The 12,911-nt window shown below is 39.1% G+C and overlaps 1 protein-coding gene across 3 annotated transcripts; it reads left to right on the top strand.

The window, feature by feature from the left end:
* Positions 1 to 260: 260 nt before the first annotated feature.
* On the top strand, positions 261 to 8,265 carry CCNG1 (cyclin G1). 3 transcript variants are annotated; one of them, XM_080804534.1, is made up of 8 exons: positions 303 to 509; positions 789 to 914; positions 1,642 to 1,905; positions 3,952 to 4,205; positions 4,825 to 4,903; positions 4,983 to 5,081; positions 5,485 to 5,679; positions 6,477 to 8,265. In XM_080804534.1, exons 3-7 carry the CDS (start codon positions 1,642 to 1,644, stop codon positions 5,674 to 5,676), a joined length of 888 nt encoding a protein of 295 aa, XP_080660660.1. In that variant the 5' UTR covers positions 303 to 509; positions 789 to 914; the 3' UTR covers positions 5,677 to 5,679; positions 6,477 to 8,265. The 3 variants fall into 3 exon arrangements, with proteins under 3 accessions (XP_080660659.1, XP_080660660.1, XP_080660661.1); XM_080804533.1 differs by lacking the exon at positions 789 to 914 and having other exon boundaries at positions 261 to 509; XM_080804535.1 differs by lacking the exon at positions 789 to 914 and having other exon boundaries at positions 303 to 453.
* The last annotated feature ends 4,646 nt before the right edge of the window (positions 8,266 to 12,911 follow it).

The raw sequence follows: 12,911 nt of genomic DNA, 5'->3' as shown, positions 1-12,911 counted from the left end.
GGTTCGTGCAGCATTTAGTTCGACCTCCTCTTCATTGAAGACACTTAGGGAAATTCTCCAATGAGAGACGCTTAGAGGTAGGGGGCGTGGTTTCAAGGGGCGGAGAATTTGTCCCAGGATAATGGGAAGTGTGTGCTGATTGGCTGGACTTCTTCCTTCCCAGACCAGCTCTCTTTGGACCGCTGAGGCCATCCATCAAAAGAAATACACCAATCAGGGGTTAAAATTCCCCCCTTCCCTTCCCACCAGGGGAAAGCCCCGCCCTCCAATATATTACTCAGGCGCTGGGGAGCGGCCCCTTCGCCTCCGAGCTGACCCTGTGGTGGGCAGTGTCGTCTGGGCGGCGCTGCGGAGACCTCCACTCAGGACGGCTCCCCCTCCCCGGGCCTCTCCCCTCTTACCCGCGAGTCCCCTCACCTCGTGGGCCTATCGGATCTGATATCGTGGGGTGAGGTGAGAGCAGGCCCGGGGAGGGTGGTTACCGCTGAAGAGCCGTAGTCGCGGTCAAGGTGAGCTGGGACTTCGGGTTGACTTCGTGGTGCTGCTAGGGAGCAGGGTTGGGGGCGTGGGGTGAGGGATAGTTCCGGCCCGCGCTCTTCTCGATTAACTCTCCCGTTGCTGTAAGCAACAAGTCCAGGCTAGTCCGAGCTTGGAGGGGCGGGGCCAGATCCGACCTCCTGAGAGTCTTACTGTCTGGTCTGCCCGGTCCCAGGGACCAGCCCAGGGACCAAAGAGTTGGATCCATAAAGTTAGAGGTTCCTCATTTGCCCACTCCTTTCGTCTCGCAGCTTTAAAGATCCCCTTCCTACCTGTCTTTCACTTGGTGTGGGAGATATCCTTGTATCCGGGGCTTAGCTTGTGGCCAGGACATAGGAGCTGTGGAATACCGACTCTTAAATTAATGAAACTCCCAGGTACATTTTGCAACCTAAATTAGCCTCCCGCCCTCACCATGTGTTCCCGTAGCACCCTTAAAGTTTCCTTTCCTGATACCAATAAAAGTTAACAATTACTGGGCGCCGTGTGTCAAGCATTGTGCAAAACTCTACGTGAATCATGTTATTTAATTTTAACAGCCGTTCAGAGAAATACTGTTAACCTCGTTTTACAGACGTAGAAATAAATTATTATTGTCCAGCGTTTCTTAGGTACCTGTGTGCTAAGCACTGTATCTAGGTGATCTTATTTTTCCACACAAGGCTATGAGATAGGTAGTAACCTCATAGCCACTTTACAGATGAGGAAATAGGAATGAAGTAAAATTAACTAACATTAATAGTTCATGTTGTTAATATATGGCAGAATAACATAGTACCATCTAATTTCAAAGTTTTTGGCACCCTATCTTACAGCATCTATATGCATTTATCTCTTGACAGTGAATGACTTGTACAACTATTTCTGAAGAGTTGCATTTTTCTTCTTTAAGGCAAGGCTCCTGTCCTCTAAGAACTCACAATTTAGAATGTGACCAACTGGTGGGATGGGGTGGGGTGGGGGTTGTAACAAATGGCGTTTTACAAGGACTTAGATTCACTAGGGGCTTTGGGGAGGGGAGACTTGTGTTATAAAGCACTTAGCATGATACAAGGCAGGAAGGGCTTTTCTTACACTCCTTTCTGGGCCTTGTTCTATATATAGATGATAGAGGTACTGACAACAACTGACTCTCAGAAACTGCTACACCAGCTGAATGCCCTGTTGGAACAGGAGTCGAGATGTCAGCCAAAGGTCTGCGGCTTGAGACTAATTGAATCTGCACACGATAATGGCCTCAGAATGACTGCAAGGCTAAGGGACTTTGAAGTAAAAGATCTTCTCAGTCTAACTCAGTTCTTTGGCTTCGACACGGAGACATTTTCTCTAGCTGTGAATTTACTGGACAGATTCCTGTCCAAAATGAAGGTATGTTTAAAGCTATATTACAGAGTATTTCTTAGTTTTGCTTAGTGTGTTTTTGAGATGGAATTGCTGTAGCTTTGGGCTGACATTCATAAACTTGACGTTTTTTATTTTCACCAAGTAGCCAAAACATTTTAATGATTCTGTGTACTACAGCATTGATGAATACTCTTCCTTATAGTCAAGAATAATGCATCATTAAATTTAACTTCTGACATTGAAAAATAGTCTAATAGCAAATAATTGCAGACTCTGTCAGTATGAGAGTTGGCTGTTGTTGTTAAAATCCTTTTTGAAAGGCGCCTGGGTGGCTCAGTTGGTTAAGTGACTGCCTTCTGCTCAGGTCATGGTTCTGGAGTCCTGGGATCGAGTCCTGCATCGGGCTTCCAATTCCCTGGGGAATCTGCTTCTCCTTCTGACCTCTGCTTTCATGCTCGCTCTCACTCTCTCTCAAATAAATAAGTAAAATCTTTAAAAAAATAATAAAATTTAAAAAATAAAATCCATCTTGATAGGTTGGATGTTTTCATTTATCTACTGTGGTTTAAGAAATGTGTTAGAGGCAGACTGCTAGATTGTGGTTAAGAATTAGAGGCGTTTGTTTTTTTGGTGGGTTTTTTTTCCTTCTTTTTTTGGATGCTCTGAACCACTTGGGTCAGTACAGTATGTTTCTTAATCTCCAGGCATATATAAGATTCTTAATTATTTTAGCCTTAGGCCTATTCAGATCTTGCTTATGCTTGTCATTTTCAGCAAACGTTGGTATACAGTTGAGAAGAGAATATCTTCTGAAGGAGGAGCATTTATGTAATTATTCCCATATCCTGGATAAGCAGGACATCATGTAGCTTTCAGAGCTTGCTTAACTGTTAAAAATACATCTACCTTCTCTGTGCCCATGGTCATTAGTCAATGAGATGATGTGACAATTGGAATGGAACTCCTCTTAGTCCTCAGTACCTGACACAATATGTCATATACAGAAGAAACTCCGTATTTGTTGAATTGGATGGTTCAAGAAACTTCTCAACAGACTAATTAAACTATTCTATAGACACCTTGTGCGAGCACTACCTTTGAATCTATAAATGTTGCACAGATTAATAATATATATCCGTCCCTTAAGTATATTACAATCTTATATGAAAAAAGTATTTGTACCAGTAACTATCAAACAATGCAAGGCATGATAAGAAAGATAATTAAACCCCTAAAGATGAGTAAGTATGTTGCTGAACAGGTTCCAAGAAAAGGAGCATATAAACACTGGCATTTTCATTTAACTTGGAATTTAGGATGGATAGAAGTTTGACTCTGTCACATTATAGATATTTAGGAAATATCTGGATATTTCCTAATATATGGATAGAGCTTTACAGGCAGAGTAAACAGTGTGTGCTAAAGTATTTAAAAACCATTTTATGTTTTACTACAAAGAATACAGTCTGGAAAAACACAACATCCTAGAAAGAAATTTTTGTGCATAAGCCGTGACGAGTTTCCTTCTGTAAGCCTTTGACAAGTTAATTTATTTGGTCCAACTAGAATATAGTGCTTACAGTTCTACAATGATTTAGGAAGGAAAAAAAAGAAGAATTTCTGGGGCGCCTCTGCCTTCAGCTCAGGTCATGATCCCAGCGTCCTGGGATCGAGTCCCGCATCAGGCGCTCTGCTCAGCAGGGAGCCTGTTTCCCCTTCCCCCCCCCCCCCCCCCCGCCTGCCTCTCAGCCTACTTGTGATCTCTATCTGATAAATAAATAAAATCTTTAAAAAAAAAAAAGAATTTCTTACAGGCTGAAGTCAAACATTATACTGAAACTTGGTCTACTTTCTCCAAAATTGGTTCCAAGTGGGTACATAATAGCATTGACAGGCTACAGTTAAGGTATGATTGGATCTCATTAAGTCCTTCACAATTGAGAACTACATCTCAGAGATACAGTTGCATAATAATGGATCTGATTATCCTTTATGGTGGGTTTTTTGTTGTTGTTTTTTTTTTTTTTTTAATTAAAATAAGCTAAAAACATGGGCTTACTGTCTTTTTAGGTACAGCCCAAGCACCTTGGGTGTGTTGGGCTGAGCTGCTTCTATTTGGCTGTTAAATCAATAGAAGAGGAAAGGAATGTCCCATTGGCAACTGACTTGATCCGAATAAGCCAGTATAGGTTCACGGTTTCAGATTTGATGAGAATGGAAAAGATTGTATTGGAGAAGGTGTGTTGGAAAGTCAAAGCTACTACTGCCTTTCAGTTTCTGCAACTCTACTATTCACTCATTCAAGAGAACTTACCAATTGAAAGGTATGTAATCTTTGTTTTGACCAAAGGAGATTGGGAAATCAGACTGGTATTCTGGATATTGCATAAAATCAGTATCTTGGGATAATTCCAATCAAAATAAGTAAAATGAGGCGGGGGGGGAGGGGGAGTAAAATGACAGCAGCAGCTCCTTGGATTTCACTTAACTGTCCCACAGAAGTGAGGCTTTCAGTTGTCAACAGCTTTTTGAAGTCTGTGAAGGCTAATTCTTGGGATTAAAGGACATTTCAACTTTTTTTTATTACATTTTCCACTTACAGACTACTTAACTCATAGAACCTAGTAAGTAAGCACCTAACAGATTTATCAAAAAAGAACTTTAATAGTTGCAGAAGTACATTAAAATGAAAAGAAAAAAAAGCTTGAGAGTTATATGATATGATAGTTTGGGGGGGGTAGCAAATTATTTAAAATTCATATACAGTATCTTTAAGAAGTTAATTCCCCTGAAGGAAGGGGAATTCCTCAAATAATTTATTTTCTGTGATAAGTGTGCATAAACTTCATTTTAAAATGATTTCAATGTCATTCTAAACATCTGTCTTTTGACTACATGTAAAATTATCTACATAAAATTAATCTCATTTTCATTTTTTTAAAGGAGGAATAGCCTTAATTTTGAAAGACTAGAAGCTCAACTTAAGGCATGCCACTGCAGGATCATATTTTCTAAAGCAAAGGTAAATATTTTATAAAGACTAAACCTATTTATATACCTATTTTCTATTCAACACTTACTTTAGAATTTCTCTCTTTTAGCCTTCTGTGTTGGCATTGTCTATCATTGCACTGGAGATCCAAGCACAGAAGTGTGTAGAGTTAACAGAAGGAATAGAATGTCTTCAGACACATTCCAAGGTATGTCAAGGTCATATCCTAAATGGTGTTAATAGCTGTAAAAGAAACTAAACCACTTGAACTATCTCCTGAAGTAAAATGAGATGTCATGTGTCTGTTTGAAACTTGAGTAGCTTATCCTCAAATTTATTTAACAAGGAAAGACACATGTTAGAAGACCACAATTTATTGCTGTGGTTAAATACTATAAGACTTTTTATTTTACAGAGAGAGAGATCAGGGATGGGCATGGGGAGAGGGAGAGGAGAGAGAGAGAATCTCAAGCTGACTCCCCACTGAGCATGGAGCCTGACCAGGAGCTCGATTCCATGACCGTGAGATCATGACCTAAGCTGAAATCAAGGTGGATCTTGTAGGACTTTTATTTTTATTGACTAATAAGTTTTTTTTAATCTATGTACAGATAAATGGCAGAGATTTGACCTTCTGGCAAGAACTTGTATCCAAGTGTTTAACTGAATATTCATCTAACAAGTGTTCCAAACCAAATGTTCAGAAGTTGAAATGGATTGTTTCTGGACGTACTGCACGGCAATTGAAGCATAGTTACTACAGAATAACCCACCTTCCAACAATTCCTGAAATGGTCCCTTAATTGGTAAATGTGGTTCATAGTTACTCTCCATATAAAGAAAATTTTATAATGCTACAGTTTTATTCTATAATTCAAGAATTAAAAATCTGAATTAATTTCAACATAAGATAGAGTTAGAAGAGGCAAGGGGGGAAATGACTTCACTGATCTAATCAGTTAATATTTTGAGGGCATATGCTATATCTAAGACAATACCCTAAGAATAAGGAATTATCCAACCTTTGAAATGTATATTAGCCGATTCATTAAATTATCACTTAGAAAATTACATCTTCCTTAAAAACCTAAATTTTAAAAGAAGCACTAAGACACTGTTTTTCACATCATTTTGCTGTATGTATTCTGAAGTTTTGGCACATCTCAAGTTAACACAAGCCTGAGCAGGACTATACAACCAAAAGTTTGAACCATAAACGAACTGAGACTTAGCTTATGAGCAAAATCAGTATGAACTTGGATGTTACAATTAATGTAATTTACGGCAAATAGTCTCCATATTGGGTATCTGCAAACTGCCAGGATATCTCCACACTATATTTGTATACCATTGCTACAGCAGTTGGAACACTGGAAAGTAGTTATATGCATAAAAAATGAATATCTCATCACTATCGTAGGATATACATTCTTGCCATGTGAATTTAACTGAGTGGTGATTGAACTTTTTCCTATTCAAACTGAATGTTAACACATCTACATACGACATGATTCTAAATCTTCGATTAAACAGTTCATTTTTAAAAGTTAATATTTATGTTTGGCGGAATTCTAATAACTTAATTTTTTGTTTGTTTAAATAGGATTGTTACAGCAACAAAAAGCTCTTCTCTGAAGCCTTTCTCCACAATCCTGAGCTATGGATTCCATAATGTTTTAATGGATTTAAGCTGTGAAGCCTCAGAACATCACAACTAGATTAGCATTGATGTTCTCAGATTTGGCAAAACTACCTAATTAATAAGCTATAGGGGAATTAAAATAAATTTGAATTCATCTGTGAGGCATACAATTCAAAGCTAAGAGCATAAATGTGAAATGTTAATAACAAGCCTGGGAAGGTGAACTGTGAATCTTCATTTCTAACATTGACCCAACCTTCTATATTGGGTCAGTATATTGTATTTAGATGGTATTAAAAGTGGTAACCTAATTAAATTTTAAAATAGGAGGTAGACATCAAAACCAACATTTCACAAATGCACTTTTAAGGCATAACAAGGGTCACTATTCGAGGCAGTGAAAATGGTTTCTTGGTACCTGTAGTGCAAGTAATAGATAATCCAGAGATTGGACTTTATTGATAAGTGGGAATTACACTTAAATTTGAAGGCATTTTATAAAAGTAAAACTACAGGCCTAGTCATTTTGGCATACTAAGTTATCTTTAATATTTTTTCTAAAAAACAGGTAATGTTTGTATCCATGATAATAATTACATAATATCCACTGCCTCCATCTAATCCCATCAAGAAAATTTGTTTTTATTGTGTTACTAGTTCAAAATAACTTCACTCCAAAAATTTGATTTAACACTCCAGAAGCTTTTACTAAGGGCTGTTTTTATAAAAACTGCTATTGCTTCTAATTTAGAATTTTTAAAGGAAGAGAATATACTTTCACTAATTGCCCCTCCTGTGCCAAAAGAAAGTCTTTAAAAAAGTAAGTAGGCATCTTCATAATTATGAAGTTGCTAAGGTAGTATTCAAGATTTTCTATTAAGTCAGTGACTGTAAGGAGATCTACAGCATTAAAAGTGTTGTAGACAGTACTCAGTGCAGCAAGTAGCCTGAGTGCATCTATAATGGCTGTACCCAGTTCTGACATGTTGTAGGTAAATGTGCACTAGAAAATAAACCAAAGAACCACAATATATCTTATACTTTTGTGAACTGTGTTTTGTGGATAACTTCAATTTTCCCAAAAGGCTGATATATTTCAGTAATTGACTACATCAGTGTTAATTTTGAGTTGGCAGAGGTAGCCTAACCAACTACCATTATGTTTTGGTACTAAGGGATATACCTTTCAATAAAGTCATTGAAATGCATTCCTTTGCTGGATAATTTTTGTTCTGTTTTAACTGTTTTGGCAGTGTGATACCGGAACACAATAAAAAGCTATCTCTACCTAGTATATTTAAATTAAGCAGGAAGAAGCATGATAGCAGAAACACAATCACAATTAATAGTATGGCTATGACCTAACTGATGCTTTACTTTCCAGTGGCTTTTCAGAAGACACAAGATGAGGACAAATATGTTTAATGTGCATTAAAAAGTTGGTGTTGATGCGGTATTGGTAACTTGTAGATTCATCACTACTATGGATATTCTCAATACAAATTCACCCTTACATTCTGCCCACCTAAAGTTCTGTGCAAACTGTCCTACCTTAAAAGGTATCCCAGCAAGTGTTGGTAATGACAGGTATTGTGTTAGTCAGCTTAGATTGGTAAGTGGAACAGAAAAATAGGATTTTGAGGTGTTCATGTTCAGTTAAACTAAGACGGCAAAGTGAACACTGCAAAGAGTTACTGAAATAAAAAAAAAGGAAAATTTCTTTTGCACTTGAATAAGATTATATATACTTAATAATCTCTCTTTTCAGTGTAATTTTTTAAAAGGGCACCTGAACCTTATGTTTCTAATTATGTGGCATGCTATCTAAAACAACAGACAGATGCCTGGGTGGCACAGTCAGTTGAGCATCTGACTCTCAGTTTTTTGTTTGGTTTTTTTTTTTTTAAGATTTTATTTATTTGACAGAGATCACAAGTAGGCAGACAGGCAGGCAGAGAGAGGAGGAAGCAGGCTTCCGGCTGAGCAGAGAGCCCGATGCGGGGCTCGATCCCAGGACCCTGGGATCCTGAGCCAAAGGCAGAGGCTTTAACCCACTGAGCCACCCAGGTGCCCCTGACTCTCAGTTTTTATCCAGGTCATGATCTCAGTCTTGTGGGATCAGGCTCTGCACTCAGCATGGGGTCTTGAGATTCTCCCTCTCCCTCTGAACCCCCCCTCCTTGTGCCCTCTTTCATTCTCAAATAAATCTTAAAAAAAAGATACTTCTAGGATGGGTGCCTAGCTGGCTCAGTCTGAAGAGCTTGCAACTCTTGATCTTGGGGGTCTTAAGTTCAAGCCCCATGTTGGGCATAGAGCTTACTTTAAAAAAAAAAAAAAATCTATAATATTTGTGATTAGCAATAATGGCTTTTTACTGTCAGGTACTACTGTCATGTTTTATATGAATCCTCTCATGTAATCCTCCAAACTGAATGAGGGTATCCAAATTTACAAATAAACTGGAGTCACACAGGTGACTGATTAGCCCAAGTCACATACCTGGTATGTATTAGGAAATGGTATGTGTATGAGTTAGGATTCAAATTCAGGCAAAAGCTTTGTTCTCAGCCACTCTGCACATTACCTCCCAAAATAAAAAATTAAGTGGACTTACAAAATTGAATAATTTTCAAACAAAACTGCATTCTAGCCACATTAATTTCAGTGCTACCATCACATAGTCCTATAAGAAGAGTAGCACCTTGGAATTTATTTTCCCTATTTTATAATAGTAGAATAATTTTTATAAAATGTGTTACTGCTGGGCACCTGGGTGGCTCAGTGGGTTAAAGCCTCTGCCTTCAGCTCAGGTTATGATCTCAGGTATCTGGGATCAAGCCCTGCATCGGACTCTGCTCAGCGGGGAGCCTGTCTCCTTCTCTCTCTGCCTGCCTCTCTGCCTACTTGTGATCTCTCTCTCTTTGTCTCAAATAAATAAAATCTTTTAAAAAAAATGTGTTACTGCTTACTAAGTATAAAACCTGTAAAATTTCATAAACCAAAACCAGTAAATATAAGTAAAATGAGATGGATTAAGATAAGCCAATTTTGGTGGGGAGCACATGGCTGGCTCAGTCAGTAGAGCATGCAACTCAAGATCTCAGGGTGGTTAGGTTTGAATGCCACAGTAGGGGAAGAGTGTAAAAAAAAATCCTAAAGAAAAAAACAATGTTTGACATTAATTTGACAAAACTAGATTTTGGAGCAATTAAAATTATCAGGAATAAAAAGGGATCATTAAATAATGATAAAAATCAATTCACCAAGGGAATGCAAGTTGGTGTAGCCACTTGGGAAAACAGTGTGGAGATTCCTTAAGGAATTAAAAATAGAGGTTGTGCTGGGTGACTCAGTGGGTTAAGGCCTCTGCTTTTGGCTCAGGTCATGATCCCAGGGTCCTGGGATTGAGCATCGCATCAGGTTCTCGGCTCAGCGGGGAGCCTGCTTCCCCTACCCCTCTGCCTGCCTCTCTGCCAACTTGTGAACTCTGTCAAATAAATAAATAAAATCTTTAAATTAAAAAAAAAAATAGAGCTACCCTATGACCCTGCAATTGCACTACTGGGTATTTACCCCAAAGATACAGATGTAGTGAAAAGAAGGGCCATCTGTACCCCAATGTTCATAGCAGCAATGGCCACAATCTCCAAACTGTGGAAAGAGCCAAGATGCCCTTCAAGAGACGAATGGATAAAGAAGATATGGTCCATATACACAATGGAGTATTATGCCTCCATCAGAGAGGATGAATACCCAACTTTTGTATCAACATGGATGGGACTGGAGGAGATTATGCTGAGTAAAATAAGCAGAGAGAGTCAAGTATCATATGGTTTTACTTACTTGTGGAGCATAAAGAATAACACAGAGGACATTTTAAGATGGGGAGGAGAAGTGAGTTGGGAGAAATCGGAGGGGGAGACAAACCATGAGAGAGTGTGGACTCTGAGAAACAAACTGAGGATTTTGGAGGGGAGGGGGGTAGGGGGTTGGGTGAGCCTGGTGGTGGATATTAAGGAGGGCACGTATTGCATGGAGCACTGGGTATGGTGCATAAACAATGAATTTTGGAACACACCAAAAAAATTAAATTTTTAAAAAACCAATTCACCAAAAAGACTTGATAATCCTAAATTTGTATGAACCAAACAACAGAGCCTCATTTACAAGAAGCAGACACAGCATTGAAAAGACAAATGCACAAAGCTTCAACTGCAGCTGGAGACTTAAATACTCTCTTAGTAATCTATAGAACTACTAGGAAATCAGCAAGAACAGAGAAACATGAGTAACACCAATAACCATCTGGATCTACTTAACATAAGAAACTTCACCCTAAAACAACAGAATAAGCATTCTCTTAAATTACACATGGGGCGGGGGAGAGCAAGATGGTGGAGCAGTAGGAGACTTAAATATCATCACGTTCCAGGAGTTAAGCTAGATAGTTATCAAACCATTCTGAAAACCTACAAACTGAACAGGAGATTGAAGGGAAAAAGAACAGCAATTCTAGGAACAGAAAATCGACCACTTTCTGGAAGGTAGGATGTGTGGAGAAGTGAATCGAGGCTATATAGGGAAAGAGAAACTGAGGGGGGAGGGGTCGGCTCCCGGCAAGCCATAGAGCAGCAGAGCACAAAACCAGAACTTTCAGAAGTCGACTCCACTGAGGGACATCACTCCAGAGGCTAAGTGGGGTTGGAGCCCTGGCAGGGACAGTGTGGTCTCAGGACCCTCAGGGTCACAAAAAGACTAGGGCTATCTGAGTGCGGCAGAGTGCTCAGGTATCGGAGTGGGGAAGTCGGCTGCAGAGATGGAGCCTAGGAGTGCGCTCTCAGCTCAGGATTACCTTAAACCGTGATCCAAAGCACAGTGAGGCCACTATTCTTCAAGCATGGACCTCACAAGTGGCAGATCTGGGGAGATCCCCTGCTTCCTCCTCCAGGAGCGGGAACCCGCTTCAGGAATCTGCTGGATTTGGAGACTCCAAAAGGGGCGGTGCACCAGAGATAGAAATGCTCGGTCAGAGGCTGAGTGAGCACAAAGTGCAGGCAGAGACCAAGGAGACAGGGGAGATTGACTGCTTTTCTCTGAAGGCGCACTGAGGAGTGGGGCCCCAGCTCCAGGCTCCTCTGGGCCGGAGACTGGGAGGCTGCCATTTTCATTACTGTTCTCCAGAGCTCTACGGAAAGCGTTCAGGGAACAAAAGTTCCCGAGAGCCAATCTGAGCAGAATACTTAGCCTGGCTCCTAGGAAGGGTGGTGCAATTCCGCCTTGGGGAAAGATATTTGAGAATCACTACAATAGGCTCCTCCCCCAGAAAATCAGCAAGAACATCCAGCCAAGACAAACTCCACCACCGATCAATGAGAAATGCAAAACCTCAGAAATACAGGAATACAGCACAAAGAAGTCATGGCTTTTTTTACAAGATTCTTTAGTCTTACAAAGTTAAATTTTTTAATTTTATTTTTTCTTATTCTATTTTGTTAAAATTTTTCCTCTATTTTAACATTTTTAACTATTTTATCTTATCAATACCATTTTAAAAATCTTTTATAATTTTCATTGTTATAGTCATATTCTTTTTTTTTTGTTAGTCACTATACAGTGCATCATTTTTTTTTAAGATTTTATTTATTTATTTGACAGAGAGAGAGAGATCACAAGTAGGCAGAGAGAGAGGAGGAAGCAGGCTCCCTGCTGAGCAGAGAGCCCGATGCAGGACTCGATCCCAGGACCCTGAGATCATGACCTGAGCCGAAGGCAGAGGCTTAACCCACTGAGCCACCCAGGAGCCCTGTTATAGTCATATTCTATCCCTACATTGTATTTAATCTTATTTTTTTATATACATATAGGTTTTTCTTTCCTTAAAATTTTGGGATGCAGTTTCTTCTAATAGATCAAAATAGACCATGAACCTAGTGCATGGCTTTGTTCTAGTCTCCGGACTGATAATATTCTTTCCTTTTTTTTTTTCTTTTTTTCAACCAACTTCTTATCTCATCAATTCCTTTTTTAGAATCTTTTTTAAATATTCATCTTTACAGTCATATTCCATCCCTTCATCATGTTTATCCTTATTTTTGTATATATATATTTTTTTCTTTAAAATTTTGGGAGGCCGTTTCTTCTAACAGACCAAAATACACCCAGAATCAAGTGTGTGGCTCTATTATATTCACCAGCCTAATATATATATATATATTTTTTTCTTTTTTTCCTCCTTTCTTCACTCCCTGATTTACAGTCTCTTCTGATTTGGTTAGTGTATATCTTTCTGGGGTCATTGCTACCCTTTTTGTATTTTGTTCTCTCATTCATCTATTCTCATACAGATAAAATGACAAGGTGGAAAAACTCAAAAAAAGAACAAGAGGCAGTACCAAC

Source organism: Martes martes (genome assembly GCF_963455335.1).
Source record: "Martes martes genome assembly, chromosome: 5".
Lineage (NCBI taxonomy): Eukaryota > Metazoa > Chordata > Mammalia > Carnivora > Mustelidae > Martes > Martes martes.
Note: the sequence above shows the minus strand (reverse complement) of the source record. Positions and strands in the feature narration are given on the sequence as shown.

Excerpts from the sequence above, each read along its gene's own strand:
- CCNG1 (XM_080804533.1), top strand. The coding sequence starts at position 1,642 with ATGATAGAGGTACTGACAACAACTGACTCTCAGAAACTGCTACACCAG. Across the intron at positions 1,906-3,951 it reads GATTCCTGTCCAAAATGAAG|GTACAGCCCAAGCACCTTGG; the intron begins GTATGTTTAAAG and ends CTGTCTTTTTAG. Across the intron at positions 4,904-4,982 it reads TCATATTTTCTAAAGCAAAG|CCTTCTGTGTTGGCATTGTC; the intron begins GTAAATATTTTA and ends TCTCTCTTTTAG.